The following is a 23,941-nucleotide window of genomic DNA, read 5'->3' on the forward strand; positions in this document are numbered from 1 at the left end:
AGGAGGGTGTGCTATATGTTAAAGAGGAAACTGAATCAAACAAAACAAATATTCTACATGAAACACATAGCAGCGTGGAATCCTTGTGGGTAGAAATTCCATGTGTGAAGGGAAAGAGTATACTAAGTAGGGCTCTATTACTGCCCGCCAGGAAAGAAACAGACAGATGAACAGATGTTTACAGTAATTAAGAAAGATGGCAAATTGGGCAACATTTTAATAATGGGTGATTTCAATTACCCCGGTATTGACTGGATAAATGCTACATCAGGGAGCGCAAGGGAGATGTAATAAATGACTGCTTCTTGGAGCAACTGGTCCAAGAACCGACAAGAAGGGGAGCTATTTTAGATCTAGTCCTTAGTGGAATGCAGGGCATAGTACGAGAGGTAACGTTGTTGGATCCGCTGGGAAACAGTGACCAGATTTGAGCTCATATCTGGAGTGAAGTCACTAAAGAAATCTACTGTAGCAGCATTCAATTTTCAAAAGGGAGACTATGACAAAATGAGGAAAATAGTTAAAAAGAAGTTGAAATGGTCAGTTTCAGGTTAGGATTTTAAATCAGATATTGACATTGTTTAAAAATACCATCATGGAAGCCCAGACCAGATGTATACCAAGCATTAACAAAGGTGGAAAGAAGAGGAAACGAAAGCCAGCATGGTTAAAATGTGAAGTGAAATAGGCTATTAGAGCCAAAAGAGCTTCCTTCAAACAATGGAGAAAGGATCCGAATGAAGAAAATAAGAAGTAACATAAGCCGTGTCAAGCTAGATGCAAAGCACTGATAAAGGAGGATAAAACAGAATATGAAGAAAAACTTGCCGTGGAGACAAAAACGCATACCACATTTTTCAGGTACATCAGAAGCAGAAAGGCTATGAGGGAATCCATGGGACCATTAGATTGTGAAGGAGCAAAAGGGGCACTAAGAGGACAAGGCCATAAAAGAGATTAAATGAATTCTTTGCTTCGGTCTTTATGGAAGATGATGTAAGAGATCTACCTGTACCGGAAATGGTTGTCAAGGGTGACGATGTGTAGGAACTGAAAGAAATCTCAGTGAACCTGGAAGATGCACTGAGCCAAACTGACAAGTTAAAGAGTGATACATCACTTGGACCGGATGGAATACACCCCAGGGTACTGAAAGAACTCATAAGTACATAAGTACATAAGTACATAAGTAGTGCCATACTGGGAAAGACCAAAGGTCCATCTAGCCCAGCATCCTGTCACCGACAGTGGCCAATCCAGGTCAAGGGCACCTGGCACGCTCCCCAAACGTAAAAACATTCCAGACAAGTTATACCTAAAAATGCGGAATTTTTCCAAGTCCATTTAATAGCGGTCTATGGACTTGTCCTTTAGGAATCTATCTAACCCCTTTTTAAACTCCGTCAAGCTAACCGCCCGTACCACGTTCTCCGGCAACGAATTCCAGAGTCTAATTACACGTTGGGTGAAGAAATATTTTCTCCGATTCGTTTTAAATTTACCACACTGTAGCTTCAACTCATGCCCTCTAGTCCTAGTATTTTTGGATAGCGTGAACAGTCGCTTCACATCCACCCGATCCATTCCACTCATTATTTTATACACTTCTATCATATCTCCCCTCAGCCGTCTCTTCTCCAACATGAAATTGCTGATCTGTTGTTAGTGATCTGTAACCTACCATTAAAATCATCCGTAGTATTTGAAGATTGGAGAGTGGCCAATGCAATGCTGATTTTTAAGAAGGATTCCAGGGGTATCCGGGAAATTACAGACTGGCAAAGCCGACTTCAGTGCCAGGGAAACGAGTGGAAACTATTATAAAGAATAAAATTATGGAACACATAGATAAACATGGTTTCATGGGACAGGGTCTGCAGAGTTTAGCCAAGGAAAGTCTTGCCTCACCAATTTGCTTCATTTCTTTGAACGCGTAAACAAACATGTGGATAAAGGTGAGTTGGTTGATATACTGTATCTGGATTTTCAGAAAGCTTTTGGCAAAGTTTCTCATGAGAGACTCCTGAGAAAATTAAAAAGTCCTTCTGTGGATTAGGAATTAATTGGTTATCAAACAGAAAACAGAGGATAGGATTAAATGGCCATTTTTGTCAATAGAGGCGGGTGAATAGTGGAGTGCTGCAGACATGTGTACTGGGATCAGGGCGATTTAATATATTTATTAATAAGCTGGAAAACAGAACGACAAGTGAGGTGATTGAATTTGCAGATGACACAAAACTATTCAAAATTGTCAAAAGACATGTGGATTGTGAAAAATTGCAGGAAGACCTTAGAAAACTGGAAGAATGGGCATCCAAATAGCAGATGAAATTTAATGTAGACAAACGCAAAGTGATGCACATTGGGAAGAATAATCTCAATTATAGTTACCTGATGCTAGGGTTCACCTTAGGAGTCAGCACTCAAGAAAAAGATCTATGTATTATTGTAGACAATATGCTGAAATCTTCTGCCCAGTGTGCGGCAGCAGCCAAAAAGCAAATAGGATGCTATGAATTATAAGGAAAGGGATGCAAAATAAGACTAAGAATAGTATAATGCTTCTGTATCGCTGCATGGTGCTACCTCACCTTAAGTACTGTGTTACTTCCAGTTGCCGTATCTCAAAAAAACATATAGCAGAATTAGAAAAGGTTCAATGAAGAGCAACCAAAATGATAAAGCAGATGGAACGCCTCTCATATGAAGAAAGGCTAAAGAGGTTTAGGGCTCTTCAGCTTGGAAGAGAGATGGCTGAGGGGGAATATCATTAAGGTCTATAAAATCCTGAGTGATATAGAATGGGTAGAAGTGAATCGATTTTTCACTCTTTCAAAAAGTACAAAGACCAGGGGACACTCAATGAAATTACATGGACGTACTTAAAATAGGAGGAAGTATTTTTTCATTCAAAATAGTTAAGCTCTGGAACTTGCTGCCAGAGGATGTGGTAACAGCAGTTAGCTTTATCTGGGTTTAAAAAATGTTTGGACAAGTTCCTGGAGGAAAAGTCCATATGCTGTCATTGAGATGGACATGGGTGAAGCCACTGTTTGTCCAAGGGCTGGTAGCATGGAATGTTGCTACTAGTTGGATTTCTGCTAGGTACTTGTGACCTGGATTGGTCACTGTTGGAAGCAGGATACTGGGTTAGATGGACCATTGGTCTGACCTAGTATGGCTATTCTTATGTTCTTATGACTTGGTGAGGCCTCTTCTAGAGAATGGTTTTCAGGTTCTGTTTCAGTACTGAAAGAACATAAATTAGATTTCGAATTCAAAGCTCTACTTAGGTAGGTCACTGCAACAGAAGCCTGAAGACTGGGGAAAATTTCTATTGCCATATTCACTATTATTTTGATCCTCTAAAAAAAAAATTTGCAAATGGTAGGATGTTCTGTAACTTTGTACCATGTAGAGATTGTATCAGCCTGTGTTCACTTAGGGATTCATTGAAACATACAGTTTAACTAGGTGTGCTTCAACTTTACTATACAACTGTAAACAGCTACCGACGGGTAAAATTACAATGTGAAATGCCGCTGTGATAAAACAGTGTATTTTAAGCCTGTAAAACTGCCTTTATTAATTCTTGAAGTGTATTTCTCTAGTTTGGATAGCAGGTGGTGCATGATTATGTTTTGAAGATGCTGTAGAACCAAGGCTGTTTTCTTTGTTTAAGCCTTTTGGAAAGGCAGTCTGCAGTATACTTTCAAAGATTGTTGTTCTGGGATCTGATTGGTCCAGGAGCTCATTCCATTTGGATTTTACTGGGCTTTCCCCCAGTCTTAGCCAGGAAAAGAGAGTAGGATCTCTTTGCTGAGGCTCTGCAAACAATTTTATGTCCTGATCTTCCCAGGTACCACTCAGCTAGTTAACAAATGTTTAGATAGTTTTATAATTGATTTATATTTCAGTTACCTGTTATTGTTTGTTGATTGCACCTTTTTTATTCGTTGTTCAATATTTTTAAGTCAATGAATACTATTCAGTTTATTGCCTCTGCTGTGTGGACTGATAAAATAATCCTAGTGGTTTGTGTGTTGGGTCTGTGACCACTGGGAGTGTGGCCCCGGTAACCTAGAAATCACTGGGGATAATTTGAGAGCGGGAGACTTGCTCAGAGGCGGTTGTGACCCAGTTGGTGGGAGGAGGGTTCTAGCGTACAGAATAAGCAGCAGGTGAAGACCTGAGCTGTGCTGGGAATAGACTCTCTAAGTGGCCGCAGAGTAACCCCAGGCGGGTGGCTAGGCATTTCGTGACAGCTGCCCTTACTTTTACCTGAATTTTCATGGGAAGGTTCCTGAGGTGGAGTTAGATCAGGGTGAAGCAATGTGCATGGTTTTGTATTTTTTGAAACTATGCATGCCATTTTTGATAGTAGTAGTAACAGAAAAAGCAGGTGTAAAGATCAGAAGGTACTTTGTCCTAAGCAGCTTTCAAAGGGAAACCCATTGCTACAGAATCCACAGATAAAATAGTTCTTGTTTTACAGCTACCCACACAGTTATGTTAATTGTCCTCAAAGATAACGTATGTTCATTGGATATGAATAACCCACCTAGAAGAAAGTGGGATAGAAATATTTAAATAAAATATAATGCATACTCAGTGTAATTATAGGAGGTGGTCTTTATTACGTATCTAAATTTAAAAAAAAAAAAAAAATCAAGCCTCCCCAAACTCACTTGTGTTCTGACTTTTCCTGCTGATGATCTGGCTTGTTTCTTTGCTGGAGTATATTCACCTTCATTTTCTGAATCAGATTGTTTCCTTTTCCTGCCCCTGCCTTTACCTAGAATGGAAGAAAAAGAATTACAATCAGAATATCAAATCTGACCTGTACAAAACATATAAAGTTTGTGATATTAACACTAAATATTGACATCAACAATATACTTATCACAAACTAATTATAGTATTCACAGTAAAAAAAAAAAAAAAAAGATTATTAATGGAAAACATTACAAAGTTTAGAAAGAATAACAAGTTTCATCCACACAAAATCTGTTAACCATTACAAAATTCCTTTTCTGGGGGAATACTGAGAGCAGATAAAGCCTCTATGTGTAAGTGAACATTACTTTGCTGGGAAATTTGGTGACAAAGCTTGGGAGATAAGACAAAAACAGGGAATTTATCAATGACCTTCTATAATTTCATTAAAAAGCAAAAATTAGTTCTTAGCTTAAAGAGCCTAAATTCAATTTGTCCTACCTTTATTTAGCCTTCTTTCCCACCCACCCTCTATAGCAGTTTTTCCCAAATCCGGTCCTGGAGTACCCCTTGCCAGTCAGGTTTTTAGGATATCCACAATGAATATGTATGAACTTGATTTACATACACTGCATCCAATATATGCAAATCTATTTCATGAATATTCATTGTGGATATCCTGAAAACCTGCCCGGCAAGGGGTACTCCAGGACCGGATTTGGGAAAAACTGCTCTACAGGCACATTCCGTAATTTATAGGCAGTTATCTCAAATTAAGATGACAGGGTATTCTCATCGATACAATGATCAGTACTAATCAACAAACTATTTGCAATTCATTGAGAAGCAAATATAAAACAGTAACAAAATATATAAAATAATCTGAAGGGCCTTTATAATGGTTTGGTTATCCCTACTCCCCTAGGAAAGTGAAATAACCAAAAAGCTCACCAATACTAAGATGTAGACAGAAGTCCAACAGCTAAGAGGGTGATATCCAGACTTTTGGACTGAGTGCCACATATATGATTATCTCCCAATTGATGGGAAATCATATGGGTCCACTTTATACAAAGTACAATCCTTGGAAGCTAGAGTAAAAGATCTAGAGGTGCTGAAACAGTCAGGTATACAAAGGAGACCTACATGGACATAACAGAGAAGACCTACCTCCAGTTTGGCAGCCTCTGTGCCACCTTGGAGAAGAGAGATCACCTGAAGGGACAGTAGTACCTTGATTTGGCAGGAAGTAATCCTGTAGCTATGATCTGCTTTCCAGGGGATGCAATAATATCTTCTCAAAACAAGGATATGTCTCCAGGAGCTTCTGTCCAAGAGGGAAGGGTTAGGAAAGCTGGCAATTCAATCTCTAGGTATATAGATAACTGGGGGACTGGTGGGCATGAGATCACTTGGTCATCTGCCTACCTGGTGTGAATATGGCAGACCTTGCAAGTCACCTAGATTATATTTTAAGACACTGCTAGAGAGGAGCTGGCTGAGTTAGTACAATGAATAGGTATATCTAGGAGAAAGGCTCTGGAAGCCAAATGTAAGCTTTAGGTAGAAAGCTGAAATCTAGTATGCCCAAGGTAGCATCCTCAAAAAAACACCTATTATATCTACCTCTTCATTCAGTGCTATGTATACTAACTGTTGCACCTTATTTTTCATGATTCTAGCATTTGAATGCAGACATTTCAAAGAATGTTTGTTGCCTTCAATTTGCTTAGGAGTTGATAGTGATAACATGTAATCTTTCAAATCAGTCTGCTCTTCACTAGAGGCATCTGGGCTACTTTTACTTTTATCGCATGCTCTCTACCAGATGATCATGTGCGACTCTTGGCTTCCCTCCAAGTTCTAGTTTAAATGCTGCTCTATCCTCTTTTTAAACATTAGTGTCAGAAGGCTGGTTCCACCCTAGTTAAGGTGAAGCCCATCTTTTCAGAATAGGCTCCCCTCATCCCCAGAATGTTGTCCAGTTCCTAACAAATCTAAATCTCCTCTTCCTGCACCATCATTTCAAGTTAGAGAACTGGGCTTGACATACAGGGGTGCCTGGTTCAAATCTCACTGCTGCTCTTTGTGATCTTGGGCAAATCACTTAACCCTTCATGGCCTCAGGTTCAAAATTAGATTGTGAGCACTCCAGGAACAGGAAAATTCCTAGTGTACCTAAATGTAATTCATCTTGAGCTACTACTAAAAAAGGTTCAAAGAACAGTGACCAAAATGATAAAAGGAACAGAACTCCTCCCATATGAGGAAAGGCTACAGAGGTTAGGGCTCTTTAGCTTGGAAAAGAGATGGCTGAGGGGTGATATGATTGAGGTCTATAAAATCCTGAGTGGTGTAGAATGGGTAGAAGTGAATCGATTTTTCACTCTTTCAAAAAATACAAAACCAGGAGACACTCAATGAAATTATGTGGAAATACTTTAAAAACAAATAGGAGGAAATATTTTTTCACTTTAAGAATAGTTAAGCTCTGGAACTCGATGCCAGAGGATGTAGTAATAGCAATTAGTGTATCTAGGTTTCAAAATCGTTTGGACAAGTTCCTGGAGGAAAAGTCTGTAGTCTGTTATTGAGATGGACGTGGAGGAAACCACTGCTTGCCACGAGATTGGTAGCATGGAATGTTGCTATTAATGGGAAAATTAGGTTCTTACCATGATAATTTTCTTTCCTTTAGTCATAGCAGATGAAGCCATTACGTATGGGTTATGTCCATCAACCAGCAGGGGAGACAGAGAGCACTCAAACTTTCTCAGTGCCCTCTTGGCCAGCTAGCTCCACTGCCTCTTCAGTATTTGAAGCTTCCAAAGCAGTATGGCAAACCGCAATGGGAATCACAAGAGCTTTCCTCACAGCGAACGATGGCCCATCACAAGGGCATGAACTCATAAAGGAGGGAATGCACATCCTCCTGGAGGGAATAAACTCATCCTCCTTATTGTAGAAGTGGAGGGGAACACACGCACCTCCTGGAGGGAATCACACATCCTCCCAACACACTGGAGGGAATGAACTCATCCTCCTATTTATAGAACTGGAGGGGAACACACGCGCCTCCTGGAGGGAATCAACACATCCTCCAAAAAACATACTGGAGGGAATGAACTCATCCTCCTAAAGTTAAACTGAACATGAATCCTGAAGATTGTTTTCCAACTTTCTCCCAAGGAAGGAACTTCAGGAAATTAGAACAGAACCTGAAAAAACCCAATTTACAGCATACTGACAATCCAACAGGGAGGGCTCATGGCTTCATCTGCTATGACTAAAGGAAAGGAAATTATCATGGTAAGAACCTAATTTTCCCTTCCTTGTCATCAAGCAGATGAAGTCATTACGTATGGGATGTAACAAAGCAATCCCTAGATAGGGTGGGAACAAGCCACACCACGCGCTAGCACTTGTGCTCCAAAACGCGCATCCATCCTGGCAGCCACATCCAGCCTGTAATGTCTGGCAAAGGAGAGCTTAGAAGCCCATGTTGCTGCACTGCATATCTCTTGAAGAGAGAGTGCTCCAGTTTCAGCCCAAGAGGAAGAAATCGCTCTAGTAGAATGCGCCTTAAAGGCTACAGGCGGCACCCGGCCGGCCAGCAGATAAGCTGAAAAGATAGTCTCTTTGAGCCAGTGGAAAATAGTGGCCTTAGACGCTGGAGACCCTCTGCAAGAACCTGATAGTAAAACAAACAGATGATCAGAAGTCCTGAAAGAGTTAGTAACTCGCAGATACTGCAGCAGAGTCCTGCGCACATCCAAAAGGTGCAGCTGCCCAAAAGATTCTGGAAACTCTTCCTCTGAAAAAGAGGGCAAGAAAATAGGCTGGTTTAGGTGAAACGCTGAAACCACCTTAGGCATAAAGGAAGGCATGGTCCGAACCGTGACTCCGGACTCCGAAAATTGCAGAAATGGGTCTCTACAGGACAGCGCCTGGAGCTCTGACACCCGTCTCGCCGAGGTAATGGCCACCAGAAAAACGGCCTTCAGTGTCAAATCCCTCCCCGATACTCGCCGAAGCGGCTCAAAAGGAGATGCCTGCAGGGCTTTCAAAACTAGCCCCAGGTTCCAAGCTGGACAGGGTGCTCGCACGGGAGGTCGGAGCCGAAGCACCCCTCTAAGAAACCGTGCCACGTCTGGGTGAGCAGCCAAAGACACGCCTCCCACCTTACCACGAAGGGAGGCCAACGCTGCCACTTGCACCCGCAGGGAATTATAGGCCAAGCCTTTTTGTACACCTTCCTGCAAAAAGTCCAGAATTGGCGAGACAGAAGCCTGCATTGGTGCAATGGCTCTGGAAGCACACCAAGACTCAAACAGGCACCAAATCCTAGCATAAGCTACGGAAGTGGACCGCTTGCGGGTTTGCAGGAGAGTGGAAATCACTTTATTGGAATAACCTTTATCCCTCAATTGCGCCCTCTCAATAGCCATGCCGTAAGACCAAAGCGGCAGGCGTCCTCCATGGCTACCGGACCCTGAGTCAACAGGTTCGGTACCAGAGGTAACGGCAGAGGAGCCTCCAGGAGCATCTGTCGGAGGTCTGCATACCAAGGTCTCCTTGGCCAATCCGGGGCGATGAGGACCACTTCTCCTGGGTGCAGCCGAATCCGCAAGAGCAGGCGCCCTATCAAGGGCCATGGGGGGAAACACATAAAGAAGACCCGGAGGCCAGGGTTGAGCCAAGGCATCCAACCCCGCTGAGCGAGGATCTCTCCGTCTGCTGAAGAAGCACGGGACTTTGGCATTGGAACTTGTCGCCATGAGATCCATCACGGGCTTGCCCCATTTGGCACAGATCTGCAGGAATACTTCGTCTGCCAGATTCCATTCTGCTGGATCGATCTGATGCCTGCTCAGATAATCGGCCTGCACATTGCTCTGACCTGCAATATGAACTGCCGACAGACACTGAAGATGCAGCTCGGCCCAGTGGCAAATCAGTTCGGCCTGCGCAGCTAGTGCTCTGCACCTTGTTCCGCCTTGTCGATTTATATAGGCCACTGTTGTCGTGTTGTCCGACATCACTCTGACAGCCAATCCTTCCAGGGTCACTTGAAAAGCCAGAAGCGCCTGAAACACCGCTTTCAACTCTAGGCGGTTGATAGACCACTCCGACTCCTCGGGTGTCCATAGACCCTGGGCATGCTTCCCCTTGCAATGTGCGCCCCAGCCCTTCAGGCTGGCATCCGTTACCACCAGGCACCAAATGGGGAGCGTCAGCGGCATTCCTCGCCGCAGCATGCTGTCCGAGAGCCACCACTCCATGCTGAGTCGGGCCGCAGGGAGCCAAGTGAGTCTGCATTGGTAATCCTGAGAAACTGGAGACCACCTCTGGAGTAGGGAATACTGTAGCGGTCTCAGGTGCGCTCTCGCCCAGGGTACCACTTCCATCGTGGCTGTCATCGATCCCAGCAGCTGGACAATGTCCCAAGCTCGCGGGCGGGGCATCCTCAGGAGCAGACGGACCTGATTCTGAAGCTTGCACCGCCTTAGCTTGGGTAGGAACACATAACCCGAGACTGTGTCGAACCTGGCCCCCAAAAATTCTAGAGATTGTGAAGGGGTCAGGTGACTTTTGGCCATATTGACGACCCAGCCTAGAGATTGCAGTACTGAGACCACTCTGGCTGTAGCTTGTAAGCTCTCTGTTGCAGAGTCTGCTCTGATGAGCCAGTCGTTTAGGTACGGGTGAACCCTGATACCTTCTCGCCTGAGAAAAGCAGCTACTACCACCATTACCTTCGAAAAGGTTCGGGGAGCTGTGGCGAGGCCAAAAGGCAAGGCCCTGAACTGGAAATGTTTTCCCAACACCGCAAACCTCAGAAACTTCTGGTGTGGGGGCCAAATCGGTATGTGCAAGTAAGCTTCTTTCAGGTCTAGAGACGTGAGAAACTCTCCTGGCTGAACCGCCGCAATGACGGAGCGCAGGGATTCCATGTGGAAATGCCGCACTCTCAGGGACTTGTTCACTTCTTTTAAGTCCAGAATAGGGCGAAAGGACCCACCTTTTCGCGGTACCACAAAGTAGATGGAGTATCGGCCGCAGCCTTGCTCGGCGGGAGGCACCGGGGTCACCGCCCCTAACTGAATCAGACCTTGTAAAGTCTCCTCCACCGCCGCCCGTTTGACGGCAGAACCGCATCGGGACTCCACAAACACGTCTCTTACTGGGGCATTGAATTCTATTCTGTATCCATCTCCGATCAGGTCCAGAACCCACTGATCTGAGGAAATCTTGGCCCACTCCTCGGCAAAGAGGGAAAGTCGTCCTCCGATGACAGGCATCGAGGAGAGGGCCGGCGCACCATCATTGAGAGGGTCGCCCCTGAACTCCTGGCCTTGAGCCACCAGCTGCGGAACGCTTGTCCGAGCGAAAGGAGTTCCTCTGCTGACCACGGGCACTTGAAGTGAACCCAGCCGAACGCCCCGGGCGGTACCTTCTAGCTTCACGGAAGCGAGGTCTGTACGAGGAGTGGACCGCCTGACCCTTAGAGGAAGGCCTCTGCCTATCTTCGGGCAAGCGCTGGGGTTTTGGATCACCCAAGCCTTTCACAATTTTCTCCAACTCCTCACCAAATAGGAGAAGTCCTTGAAAAGGCAACTTCACCAACCTTTTCTTAGAGGCCATGTCCGCTGCCCAGTGTCGTAGCCACAGACGACGGCGAGCCGCCACTGCTACTGCCATTTGTTTAGCCGAAGCTCTGACAAGGTCATAAAGGGCATCAGCCAGAAAGGACAAGGCCACCTCCATCCGCGGAGCCACATCCAAGAAGGGCTCCGCTCCATCTCCGGGCTGTGCCACTGCCTGTTGCAGCCAAGCTAGGCAGGCTCTAGCAGCATAACAGCTGCATGCAGACGCCCGAACAGTGAGACCTGCAATTTCAAAGGATCGTTTCAATGCTGTTTCCAGCCTACGGTCTTGAACATCCTTCAGGGCAACACCTCCTTCAACAGGGAGGGTAGTTCTCTTTGTCACCGCAGTGACTAGGGCATCCACTGTAGGCATTTGAAAACGAGCCATATGCCCCTCACGCAGAGGGTATAACTGCCCCATAGCCCTGAAAACTCTCAAAGGTCCCTCGGGGTCAGCCCACTGAGCCGACACAAGCTCTAGGATGGAGTCATGCAAAGGGAAGGCCTGAGCAGCTTTCTTGGTACTAGCCATCCTGGGATTACCCGAGGAGGCCATGCCACTGTCAGGATCTTCAATCGAGAGGGCCTGCAGGGTATCTGAAATAAGCGCTGGCAGCTCATCACGGTGGAAAATCCTCACCGCGGAGGGATCATCCAGATCCTGTGGGAAATCCGCACCTGACTCCGGTTCCTCAGACCAAGAACGTCTGTCAGAGTTCTCCGAATCCTCACACCCCGACCACGGGGGGGAAAAAGGTGCACCACAATCTGAAGGGGAATTAACCCTTCTGCACTTATCTTTGGGCCAATCATCCGGGAAAACCTCACTGGGCAGTCCCAGAATCCATCGGGGGGGCCATCAAAGGGGCCTCAGGCGACCCTTGAGGGAGGGCTCTTTTCATCATGTATGCTTTATGCAGCAAAAGCACAAAATCCGGGGAGAAAATCTCACCCTGGGCACCCAAATCCTGTCCGGTGCTAGCCACTCCTGAAATAACCTCATCTCGAGGTGCCCCACCCGGCTCAGGTCTCTCCGTGTCCACGGAGATCGCGCCATGCGGTGTAAGCAAAATGGCGCCCGCTGCCAGCTCAGAGCGGGAAGAAACATCGCTCGCCATGCTTGGGCCGGCTCCTACGCCTGTACAGCACGATTTACAGAGCCCTGCTGCTGATTTGCGCTTGCCACAGGTGGAACAGCGCTTTACATTGTCCGCAGCCATCGCCGAAAAACGGCAGTAAAATCCAAAATGGCGGTTTCGCGCCAAAATCACCCCGATCGCGGGCCCACCCCGGAGGAGTTGGAAAACACTCTTACCTCAAAGGATCTAGCGTACAACTACGATCCTGCTGAAAATCAGGCCAAAAACCTCTGTTCCAGCGTCTCTGCGTTTAAAAACGCGACGCAACTTTTTTTTTTTTTTTTTTTTTTAACGCTGTGAGGAAAGCAGAGGTATTGAAGACTCCGGAGGCTCAGATGAGTGGGAAAGGCAGGGAAAGGGCGAACCTATATGCCTGCATCCACTGTTGGTGGGTAAGGACAGGGAAAGCAATGCAATATGTCCACATCCACGGAGGTATGGGTAAGGCAGGGAAAGGGCTAACCTATGTGCCTTTAAAGTGAAGCTGCTATAGCCTCCAACACCCCGGTTAACAACTGGCAAGCCAGGAACCACCTCCCGGCAGATTTTTCTGGAGCTCGAGAAACTGCAGCCACCCTGCTAGGGGAGATAGAGAATACTGAAGAGGCAGTGGAGCTAGCTGGCCAAGAGGGCACTGAGAAAGTTTGAGTGCTCTCTATCTCCCCTGCTGGTTGATGGACATAACCCATACGTAATGGCTTCATCTGCTTGATGACAAGGAATGGGTTTCTGCCAGGTAATTTTGACTTGGATTGGCCACTGTTGGAAGCAGGATACTGGGCTAGATGGACCATTGGTCTGACCCAGTATGGCTATTCTTATGTTCTAATATAGAATCTTCTTCTATATGGATAGGCTGTGCCACTGAATATACATGAGTGTTCACTTTTGGCAGCAATCTTCATAAATAATAATCCACACAGACTCTGGAGCTCTCTCTCGGGTCCTGTGCAGGGAAAAACAGCAGCTAAAGGTAAAGACTCCAAACCAGGGGATGAAGAACCCTGCACTAGCTGGAATAGTAAGGCATTTGCAGATTCTTTACACAGTGCAACCTCATCAAGATCGCTCAACGGGGGATCATGGATTGTGGCTCAGTGACTCTACCTCTAGGCTTAAAGAAGGGATTGGCTCAGATAACAACCTTTCAGACCCAATAGCTTTCACATGCTTATCATCCAGTGGTCTGAGGACTTCAGGGGAGGAAGCCTTAACATTCTGAAGTTTAGCTTTTCTGTTTCCCCATAATAAGAAACTCAAGGTCCACCACAGCCAATAGCAGTAATCAGACTTCAAGTAATCAAAATGCCTCTTTGGTCATACCCCTTTGGGCACATATGACCAACCACACGCCAATGGCCATGCACTGTTGCAGCCATCAGTTTTTATACGTCAACCAGTTGCTCTTTGTTGTCATGAAGAGCAGAAACTAGCAGCTCAATACTTCTAGTCCCTGCCGCAATCATATAAGATAATTCCAGGCCCCAATTATAAACTCAACCATTTTCTCTCCCCTGTCCCTGCCCATCAGTCTCCCCCAAACCCAATTCCCCCTCCACCAAACCCTTTTGTGAGAAAACCTCCCATTCCCCACTCTACCATAGCAGGAAGTGATACCCCTCAAAGAGTCTCACCAAGCCCCTACATTCAAAATCCACACAGCCATTCACTTTACAGTACCATGTTCATCCCCCCACCCTCATATCACACACAAAACCACCAAACACCTAGCCCCCAGCAGGAAGCATACCAAACCCAAACATCAATCCTCAAAGTGCCCAACAATAACTCTCCCCTCCAAAAGCCCCTGCACCACCCCTAAATCCTGCAGACATTAAAATCCCTCTATATAAACAAAAACTTCACTGAAACACAAAACATGCTACTCAAGTTGGATATGGGGCCACCCCAGCATTGTCTATTATGCGAGTTGTCCACTCACTGCCAACGATAACCCACCAGTCTCTAGTTTATATCCACTGGGTGGCATGCTGACGCTGATCTTTGGATGCTCACCTTCTGTAGCAACTCTCATGTGGGCACCATTAGTGGTCCATTATTCAACAGCCCAAATGGGAAAGTCCACCAATATCTCAGATGAGCCTTGGCCAAAGACTGTATGATTTCCTGAAAAGCTCTCCTTTCCACCAGCATAATAGCTGCCAAATCTTGGAACACTTCTATAGAGTGCCCATTCCCCTGCAACACTCCACATTCCTTGGCCTTTCGCAGCATGCATTCCTTATCAACAAAGCAGAGGAAAGGGAAAAGGGGATGGGATTTGAAATACTGCCTTTCTATGGTTACAATCAGTGGTTTACAATGTAAGTTCCTTGTGACTGTGGGCAAGTCATTTCACACTCCATTGCCTCAGGTACAAAATAAGAAGCTGTATATAATATGTAAACTTTACACATTATATACAGATACTTATTTTGTATTTGGGGCAATGGAGGGTTAAGTGGCTTGCCCACAGTCACAAGGAACTGCAGTGGGAATCAAACCTAGTTTCTCTGGTTCTCAGGCCACTGCATTAACTATTACAAACACACTACCACATCTCTCGGGTGGTCAGGTACACAGGTCCCAAAGCTCTGTGGGCCCATTCCAATTGTAGTGGCTCCAAGGGCAATGTGCCCTGTGACTTAACTACCACCTTGGGTGAATCTTTTCATATAGGCGGTTAATAAATCCCAATAAACAAACTAATCAGCAAAATAATTGTTGTACTATGGTTACAAGGTCATAGTATAGCAGCAAAAGAGAAGGTCCAAAAGTACACAAATACAAGCGTCAAAAAAACCACAAAGGGCCTGTGAGTGGAGCAATGCAACACTGCACCTGCCTCAGGGGTCTAACAAAAAGATAACATTATAATACAATATAAGCATATATATGGATTAAAATAAAACAATCTGAATGTGATTGGATATGCTGGTATCCACGCATAAAATGTGCACATCAAAAAGTGAAGCTTTCATAAAAAGAGTGATCTATGTGAGCAAACATATATAATAGTAGAATATGCTAAAACACAAGCACTAAACAGATAACGATTTTCAAAAAACATGAAGTGACAAAAATGTGAAACTAATCAATAAATAAAAACTGTGTTAATCCCATGTAACAATTAAATACAATCCATAACATGCAAATATATACTAAAACTGACCACAAACTGATAAAGATGTGTTAGAATCTGAATGTCTTACCAAACTAATACTCTCAGCAATGGCAAAAAATATGTCCAAAAGAGTCATGTGAAACAGCATAGATAAAAGATTAGGGGGCTCATTTTCAAAGCACTTAACCTTCCAAAGTTCCATAGGTTTGAAAATATGCCTCTAGGTCACATTGAAACAAAAGGAAAAAATACGCCCGACTTTATCAAGAAAGATGTGATGCAATACTATATAAAATCCAAATGTGCTCCTATATTCAATATGAAAGCAACTTCAATACTATCTTGAATCCTTCAAAGCAGTGCTACTGTTAAACACAAAATAGGGAAATACTACATAAAATAACCAGTTAAAAATACCTATTGGTAAATAGTGCAATACTGTATATCCTACCTACAAAACAAGCAAAGGCACGTAATGAATCTGCTGAACACCTGAACGAATAGCAACAAATACAGGATGACGCTTTCTAAAAAATAAACAAGGAAATTCTCTCAAAATGTCATCGTGTCAATATTCTGTATGCCCATTAAATGCAAAGACTTCATACAAAAACAAAACCATGCTTAAAAAACATATATAGATTCTATAGAAATGTCTATATACAATTTAAGAGGAGGTAGTGAGCAGAGGAAAACGGTCTTAGAAAGCAGTCTAAATATAATTGCTCTGTGACAACATAAAATCCACTTTAAAATACCAACTGAATAAAATACAGACAGCGCTTATTATAAAACCATAGTGCAGCGTAAGATATCTTATAATTCTCAATTTTCAAGCAACTATCATAATTTATTTATTTTATACATTGGTCTATTGTTGAGGGGACGACAGTGACTGACATTTCTGCTGAACAACTGAGAGGAGATTAGCAACATCGGGAGGACATACCAAGCGCTGTACCTATGGATAAATACATGATCTGATTAAGACTGGGTGGGCTGTCACGTGATTGGTATTAACATGTTGTTTGTAATGACTTGCATGTTTATGAAGTACACAGCTAGGTATTACGTTGTATTAGATTTGTAGGAATTGACATGCTTTAGGAATTGGGAGGGTATAATAAATATAATACATCCTAGGTGGTTTTAAGTGACATTTGAATATTTAAATAAAGTGATTTGTCATTATGATAGTTGCATGGGAATAAATACAGGTAATTTCATGCAGCTATATCGTAATTAATGTACCCAGTTTATATTTGGATTGTTTAAAACCCTCAATGGTATAAGCGCAAACACTGACAATCACATGTTCTAAACGGATCATATCCAGCACAATAAACTGACAAAATGAAGTTCATAGCTTATCATATTAGTTAGCAGTGAAACAGACTAAGCGCTTCCATACTTAGTAATGGCTTCCAACAAACTGCCAGAAAAAAAATGGGACATGTGCAAAGCACAACTTAAAGCGACCTTAGTGAGGTAGGATATGATGTCATGGGGCACTCATAGAACCAAAAAATAATAAATATATGAACATGCGCACAACTGGAAGTATATCAAACTGAACAAGCAAAAAAGGTGCTAGCAAAACAAAGGAGTTAATTGAAAAGAAAGGACCTGAAAAAGTATATACACGAAAATAGCTTACATGCAGATTACAGCACATTATACAAGATCTCCATATAAACTTGCTGTTAAAAAATATAACATAAAACATCCAAAGCAGATATTAAACCATCAGTACAATATATATACACACAATTATATTTTATATTGAAAAACAAAACATTCATGAATCTGAAAAAAAACATTACAAAGGCATGTTTAGAATTACCACAAAACAGAAAAAAAGATTTAAAAAAATAATATATTGTTAACCTTAAAACCTACATAACAATACAGCAGGTATACAGCATTGTTATAAAATATCAAAAAACAAAATATCATATGTTGCTATCCCATGATAGGAACAGTAAACTGAAACACAAGACATTCTTCTCTTCTATTCTACAGGAACACTGACAGATCTAATTCTTTAACCCTGCTGAGGAGATGGTATTCAATTCAAAGCTAAATCTTTGTTCTTGTTTTAATAGAATATTATTAATGCCACCGCCACACCATGATAGTTTCACTGTCTTCAATACAAGAGTATCCTCTATCGCTGAATCTCCTAGCCATAGGTATCACTTGTCAACTGAATTCTGTGTGGTCACTACATAACCTTCCCAAATGGAGGAACTGTGAGTATGGCAAATTCTGCTTCAAATTTCTATTAAGGAAACTTTCAAAATGAAGAAAATGATTCCTGTCTGTGGATTTTCTATAAACCGTAGTAATGAATCCATAAGTATTCTTCTTTATTAGAATAACCAGAAAAGGGATCTCAGTGTTGTCATACAGCATAGAGAATGTCACAGTCCTACCGTGATTTGGCGCTGTCTGAGAGCTGTGAAAGCGCAGACGAGGGAGGAGGAATCTTCAGCTGCATCCACTGACACGTGCTGTCAGCGCGTGAAGGAGCCATTTCGGGATTTGGATGGGGCGGCGTCTGTTACTGGATGACGTAAAATTTAACCCCACCAATTCTCCAGACCGATGCTCTCACATCAAAGCTGCCCTAGCTTGCTGTCTTGCTGGTCAGCAGTGGGTCCCGAGACATTGCCTTCTGCCCTTGTGAGTTCCAGTGCAGCTTGGTGTGTGGGCTTGCCTTCTGCCCTTGTGAGTGGTTCCAGCGCAACTTGGTGCTGTGTGTGTGTGTCTGTGGGCTTGCCTTCTGCCCTTGTGAATGCATTCTAGCGCAGCTTGGTGCTGCTTGTGTGTGTGGGTGTTTGGCCCTGAGCTCAGGTAGTGTGCTTAGGTGTGGGGCCTAATCTTGTCTGGCCTTGTCTTGTATGCAGTGTGTCTGCTGACTCTGTGTTTGGGTTGCACGCCTGCCTTATTGTACGTTCACCCCTGCTTCAGGCCTCTGTCTGTGCATACTGCTTTTCTTTCTCTGCTTGCTGCTTGAGTTCAAATTTGGCCTTGCGGCCCAAGTGAGTGGGCTCTGATACGCATGGGTTCCAGTTCAGCCTTGCAGCCTATTTGAGTGTTTTCTCTCTTCCTAGTTTGCCTAGTATTTCTGGTCCTGGTCATGTGAGTTGGGCCTTGCTGCTTTCCAGTTTCTATCTCTGCTGCTTAAGGGCTCACTAACCAGACCATAACAGAGAATTGTAGATGTTCATCAAGTGAATTAGGCCAGCTGTGAAATTCTAGCAGTCTATTGATATTCTCTTTCCACAACACCAGCACATCATCAATATATCTCCTTCAGAATCTCAACTCAACTTGAAACAGATGCAAATCCAAAAAAAGAAATTTAAAAAAATGCTCTGATAGTTTGTATCCAGCATATTCTGTTTGGTGCTACGTGATCAGTGAGTTGACAACACATATACAAGTAGGACTCTTCGTTTTGCATTCATTACTTGGTGTATTTATTGACTCCTGATGCAGACGCTTTTAGCGTCAAAACACGGCCTGTGTCGGGTCGTTATCTCTGATATAATAAAGACTGTTGGATTCACATCTCCAGTGGTGAATCGTCTATTAGTCTCTACTTTTGCCTTCTATTTAAAAAAATGCAACATATAACATAGCAACGTTGGGGGCTATGGTAGCCCCCATCGCTGTCCCCTTATTTGTTTATAAAATTTACTTCTGAAACAGAAATTTTCTTAACAGCTATAAAGGCCAAATACACTAGGTACCCTAGTGTTGTCAGATCTAGCATTTAAAACATCTGTAATAATCCTGAGAGCCTGTTCTTGGAGAATATTATTATGCAGTACTTCCAAATCAAATGTGACCAAAACTACATCTGTGAGATCACCATCGAACTCATCTAACAGGTTGATCACATGAGATGAATCACAAATATAACTTCACCAGAGGAATGAAAAAAAAAGTGTCCACAAAAAACAGAGAGAGGTTCTAAAATAGAACCTATGGTGGAAACGATGCGCCTTCCAGGGGGATTCCTAAGGGACTTGCAAATCTTGGGCAACAGCATTGGCAGGATTTTCTGTTATTAAAAAATCTCTCTCTTTAGGTGTCAAAAAGCCAGATTGAAAACCAAAATTGACCCAAAAGTGAATGTCCTTTCTTAATTCTTCAGTTGGATCGGTATCTAGTATGCAATAAAAATTGGCATCCGATAGTAATAAAACTGGCAGATAAGGGAGGGGGGATTGTGATCAAGAATACTGTTCCATACAAGAAGTCCGGCAACTATGTCTTTATGTTCTTTAAGACTCTTGAGGGCCATATTCTCTTCCTTGGAGAGATTGAAAAAAAATCATTTTCTTATCTTCTAATGCGACTATATCCCTTAATACACTTTGATGAAATGTTGAAATTAAAGGATCTGTCGAACCAGGTGGAACTCATATAGAAATGCGTCTAATCAAAGTTGTCAGTACTACAAGGAACCCGTTCAGCAAAAAAAATGAGCGACCCTAAGTTTCCTTTCAAATCTAAATATATTGATACTAGTTTGCAATGGATCATATTGATTCGTAGGTATAAACTTCAAACCTTTATGTAAAACCAAAATCTCTGTACTAGAGAGTACAGTATCAGATAAATGAAATACTGGGATATCGGGTTCCTGTAAGACTGGCAATGGAAACTGTTCATTTTCCGACCTCTGCTACTTTCTCTCCCTTGAAACTCCATTCTCTGATAAGGACAATAACCTCCCTCTGTGTCTCTCGACTTCACTTTCTGAGTGGGACAGTAACCTCTCTCTGTGTCTCTTCTCTTGGTTCTTGTCTCCCAAATCTTGTCTATAAAAGTAGTGGATTCAACAGTGTCTCTTTGAATAACTGTTGGCTCATTAATCAGAGTTGAGTAAGGTGAAATAGCTCATCAGAATCGTCCCTTGTCCTTTTTCATGCTCTTTCTGGAACAACAGTAGATGTGTCCTCTCGATTACTCTTAACTAGTTTCTGGGGAATATCCATATCCCTTTGACTAATCCTACACCTATTGTATATCAGTCTTCTGGGCTCTGCCCAAGGGTACATATTACCTTTCCGATAGTCATTTTCATCACATTTGCAATTACCATACTTTATTCTATTAATCTCTCTCCTAAAACCTTCTAATTTGGTGTTCAAAGAAGCTAGATGTGTATCAAAATTATGGTCTTCTATTTTGAGATTATCAATTTTATTATCAATATCTCCTTTATTTCTAATTTTTCTCTAAATATTTCAATTAACAGGCTCATAAAATCCAGAGAACACCACCTATCTAAAAACACCTTATTATCCTTAAAGATCTGAGGCTCCTTCTGTATTCGTAGCTAAGGATCTGTTGAATCCTACAGTAATGTAAAAGGGTGGCGAAGTGTAGCTGAAATGTACAAGGTCCTAGTAGTCAGTTATCTCAGGAAGACCACGAATCCTCAGGTTGTTTCGCCTTCTCCTGTTCTCCAAATACACCGTTATTAATTAATTCCTCGCAAAAATAGGTAATACCAACTTCTTATGTGGGAGACTCCAACTATATATCTCACTCTCTCAACTCCCACTGTATATAATTATATCCGCAATCTTATATGAGTGATTTATTTATTTGTTACATTTGTATCCCGCGCTTTCCCACTCATGGCAGGCTCAATGCGGCTTACATGGGGCAATGGAGGGTTAAGTGACTTGCCCAGAGTCACAAGGAGCTGCCTGTGCCTGAAGTGGGAATCGAACTCAGTTCCTCAGGACCAAAGTCCACCACCCTAACCACTAGGCCACTCCTCCTCTCAAGATCTATTTAACAAAACTGAATATTTTTTGTAAATCACTCATATAAGATTGGGGATGTAATTACATACAGTGGGAGTCGAGAAAGTGAGATATATATATTAACTCCTGACATTTACCCTGCAGGTCCTCCATGGTGTGCTGTACATCCACCACCAGGTTTTCACAGACATCAACCTGTTCCTCCACAGTATCAATTCTAGCTCTGTATCTGCCAAATCAGATTTATTTCCTGCACTGCATCTTTGATCTGCAGCTTCACAGATGCAAATTCTGCCTTGATCTTCCCAAGCCATGATTGCAGATGTGTCTTCGATACTCCAGAAGTCCCCACAGGAAGCTCAACATCAAGTGACTCACCCTCCAGGCTTCTATCTCTACTCTGGACGTTCTCCAGGACCATGCTTTCTGGGCCTGAACTGTGTTCTGCAGTCAGTCTGCCGCTTCATGGTCTTAGTTGGAATTTTGCAGTCCTTCGTTTGCTTCTTCAAAGTCATCACAGGGTAGCACTGGTACTTGAAAACGGGCACCATAAAAAATTCAGGTGGGGTACGAATGCAGTTCAGATGACAGCTATGGACACAGGCTGGATGAGAAACCTTTCAGTTGACAGCTATGGACACAGGCTTGATGAGAAACCTTTTATCGTCTGGAAAATAGTATACATATCTAAAACCAGGTATGGTTGAACTTTAATCTTTTTTGAAACAGGCAAGTGGAGACTACCATATGAGCAGCTTTTGCTCTTATAGGTGGCCATGCTGCTTCCAGGCCAGGGAAAGCATCAGCATAGGGTAGGTGAAGGAAGACAGAAGATTCTGGGAATAAGGGGGCAGGAAAAAGGAGGCCGATACTGGGGTGGGAAAAGGGGGGTTGATAATGGGGATAGGCTAAAAGAAGGAGCAGATAGTTAAGGTATGGGAGTTCAATGCTGGGGTTGGGGGGTTGACAAGGGGCAGCTAGGGAAGGTGGACTGTACTGGAAGATGTTGGGAATAAGGAGGGAGTGAGAAGGGGAGGACAGAATATTGGGGGGGGGGGGGGAGAAGCAAGGACATATGCAGAGCAAGGTGGTGATGGACGGGAAAGGAAAGTTGTTGGGACTAAGGAGGAAAAGCAAAGTAAATGGAGTTGGGCAGGTGAATGAGGGGGTAAAGATGGGGAACAGATACCAGGGCTGGGGAGAGGCAGGTGCAACACATGCTAGGGAAAGAGGAAGAAGAGGTAGAGGCTTATGAATAGGGTGAGAAATAAAAGAAGGTGATAAGTCTTTGAAGAAGTTAAGAGAGAACTGAAACGGAGAGCTAAAACATGGAAGTAGTGAGGGCATGACTATAGAGAATGGAAATGGGGAAAACTGCAAAGCAGGTGAAAGATGGGTAAATAGGAGGCTGGCAAAAAAAAATAAGTGGGAATAAGAACATAAGCTTTTGCCATACTGGGACAGACTTAAGGTCCATCAAGCCCAGTATACTGTTTCCAACAGTGCCAGTCCAGATCACAAGTATCTGTCAATATACCAAAAGGGTAAAAGCATGGGAATTGAAAAGCTGGTAAATAGGTCAAAGGTGAAAACTAGGATTCTGAGGATTGGAGAGGGAAGAGGAAGAATACATCTAGCTATAGGTTCATAAAAAGACAGATGAGAAAAAAAGATGAGCAATGCAGAAATAGATGGGGAAGAAGAAAGAATGAACAAACTGAAAATGGAAACGAGTCCCTGAAAAGGGGCATAAAACCAACAAGAGGAAGTGGTAAAGAGAGATGAAGACTACCCGACTGGAAAAATAAAGTGATCAAATGGCATAGCCTGAAATTGAAAATGATGGCTTAGCACTGCAAATCTGAAATACTTATGAGGAGGAAGCCAGACAAGAATATGAACTATGGCTTTGAGATCCAGCATGGTGAGAAACTGCCAGGACTAACTGAAGCAACTACCAACCGCAGGGCTTTCATCCTGAAATGAGTTGCCTTCAGGGGACAATTCACTTTTTTCAGATCCAGGACTGGCTGAAAGGAGCCTTCCTTTTTGGGAGCCATAAAGTAAATGGAATTTCTTCCCAGTCTCCTCCTCCTACTGTGAACTGGAATCAGAGACCCAATTTTAAGATATAAAAAAAAAAATGGATTCTACTATAATTCATTTGGCTGGAGCTCAGAAAGACTCAAAGAAACATATCTGCAAGACTTTGGGAAAACTCCAGTTTGTACTCCTCTCTGATTAGTTCTAGAACCCAGCAATCAGAAGTCATCCGGGAGAACTCCTTCACAAATGTAGATACATGTCTTATTGACAGCCTCAAGGAATGGACCTGGACCCTGTTACTTGGAGGAGTGGGCAGTTGCTTATCGCTACCTTCCCCCCCCCCCCCCCCCCCCCCCTGGTTTCCTCCTTTCTTGTCTCCTTAAAAGGAGGACTATCTGGATTGATAACAGGAATGCTGAGAAGGGCCATACTGATCTGACTTGTAAGGGCTTACCATCTTGAAAACAAGAA

The 23,941-nt window shown here is 43.3% G+C and overlaps 1 protein-coding gene across 1 annotated transcript in view; it reads right to left on the reverse strand.

Moving 5' to 3' along the window:
• LOC115458879 (DNA topoisomerase 2-beta-like) overlaps positions 1-23,941 on the reverse strand; it is a 165,979-nt gene that overhangs the window by 5,756 nt on the left and 136,282 nt on the right. The window contains exon 10 of the mRNA XM_030188716.1: positions 4,692-4,798. Coding sequence (XP_030044576.1) covers positions 4,692-4,798 — 107 coding nt within the window. The remainder of the gene's footprint in view (positions 1-4,691; positions 4,799-23,941) is intronic.

The sequence above is a fragment of the Microcaecilia unicolor genome, unplaced genomic scaffold (genome assembly GCF_901765095.1).
Source record: "Microcaecilia unicolor unplaced genomic scaffold, aMicUni1.1, whole genome shotgun sequence".
Lineage (NCBI taxonomy): Eukaryota > Metazoa > Chordata > Amphibia > Gymnophiona > Siphonopidae > Microcaecilia > Microcaecilia unicolor.